The sequence below is a fragment of the Gekko japonicus genome, unplaced genomic scaffold (genome assembly GCF_001447785.1).
Source record: "Gekko japonicus isolate JY-2015 unplaced genomic scaffold, Gekko_japonicus_V1.1 scaffold46627, whole genome shotgun sequence".
NCBI classification, from domain to species: domain Eukaryota; kingdom Metazoa; phylum Chordata; class Lepidosauria; order Squamata; family Gekkonidae; genus Gekko; species Gekko japonicus.
The window spans coordinates 1-863 of record NW_015226038.1 but is presented as its reverse complement, the minus strand read 5'-3'; the positions used below and the strand labels follow the sequence as shown (position 1 = coordinate 863).

General features: G+C 49.4%; 1 protein-coding gene across 1 annotated transcript; it reads left to right on the top strand.

Annotated features, from left to right (window-relative positions):
- Positions 1–4: 4 nt before the first annotated feature.
- SC5D (sterol-C5-desaturase) lies at positions 5–845 on the top strand (the record flags this gene model as incomplete). Its single annotated transcript, XM_015428786.1, has 1 exon — positions 5–845. A coding segment is annotated over one exon (447 nt), but the record flags the coding sequence as incomplete, so codon positions are not given.
- Positions 846–863: the final 18 nt, after the last annotated feature.

The window sequence follows — 863 nt, the reverse complement described above, 5'->3', positions numbered from 1 at the left end:
TTTACACAAGCCTCATCATTTGTGGAAGGTGCCGACTCCATTCGCAAGCCACGCTTTCCACCCTGTGGATGGCTTCCTTCAGAGCATCCCTTACCACATCTACCCGTTCCTTTTCCCTCTGCACAAGGTGACCTACTTGGGCCTCTACATCTTCGTCAACGTTTGGACGATCTCCATCCACGACGGGGACTACCGCGTCCCCGATGCCTTGAAGCCGATCATCAACGGGGCCGCCCATCACACCGACCACCACCTGTATTTCGATTACAACTACGGCCAGTACTTCACGCTCTGGGACAGAATAGGAGGCTCGTTTAAAAACCCGTCCTCTTTCGAAGGGATGGGGCCACACGATTGCTTGAGAAAGCTGAAAGAGAGCGCATCAAGCAGCATGACAAATGGTTGTGGGGTTGAGAAAACGCACAGTGGAAACAGTCTTAAAAACAAATAGGCAGAAAGTCTTAAAACAGCCTTTGTTTTTAAAGAAAACTGCATCCAGGTAGAACTGACCTCTTATGTAACACCGTGAGGCTTCTGGCACTGTAGATCTTGCCAAGGGATGGAATTTTGCAATTGACACCCACAGTGTTGTGCAGTGGACCTTGCGTGGTAAAGACGTTACTAAGATGCCTTCACTGTTGATAACAATAGAACATAAATTCTAATGAAGACAGTATGTTCCATATCGGAATGACACCCCTCCCCCTTTCTCCCAAGATGCCTAGGAGTCAAAACCAGGCAAGTGAGTTCTGCCGTTGCCACTGGAATGAGACGAAAAGCCCTGCGTCAGCTTCCTGTGCTGCTTTGCGTGATGTCAGAGTTTTCCTTCAGCTCTGGAGCCCACGCTTACAAGCAGCTCACGT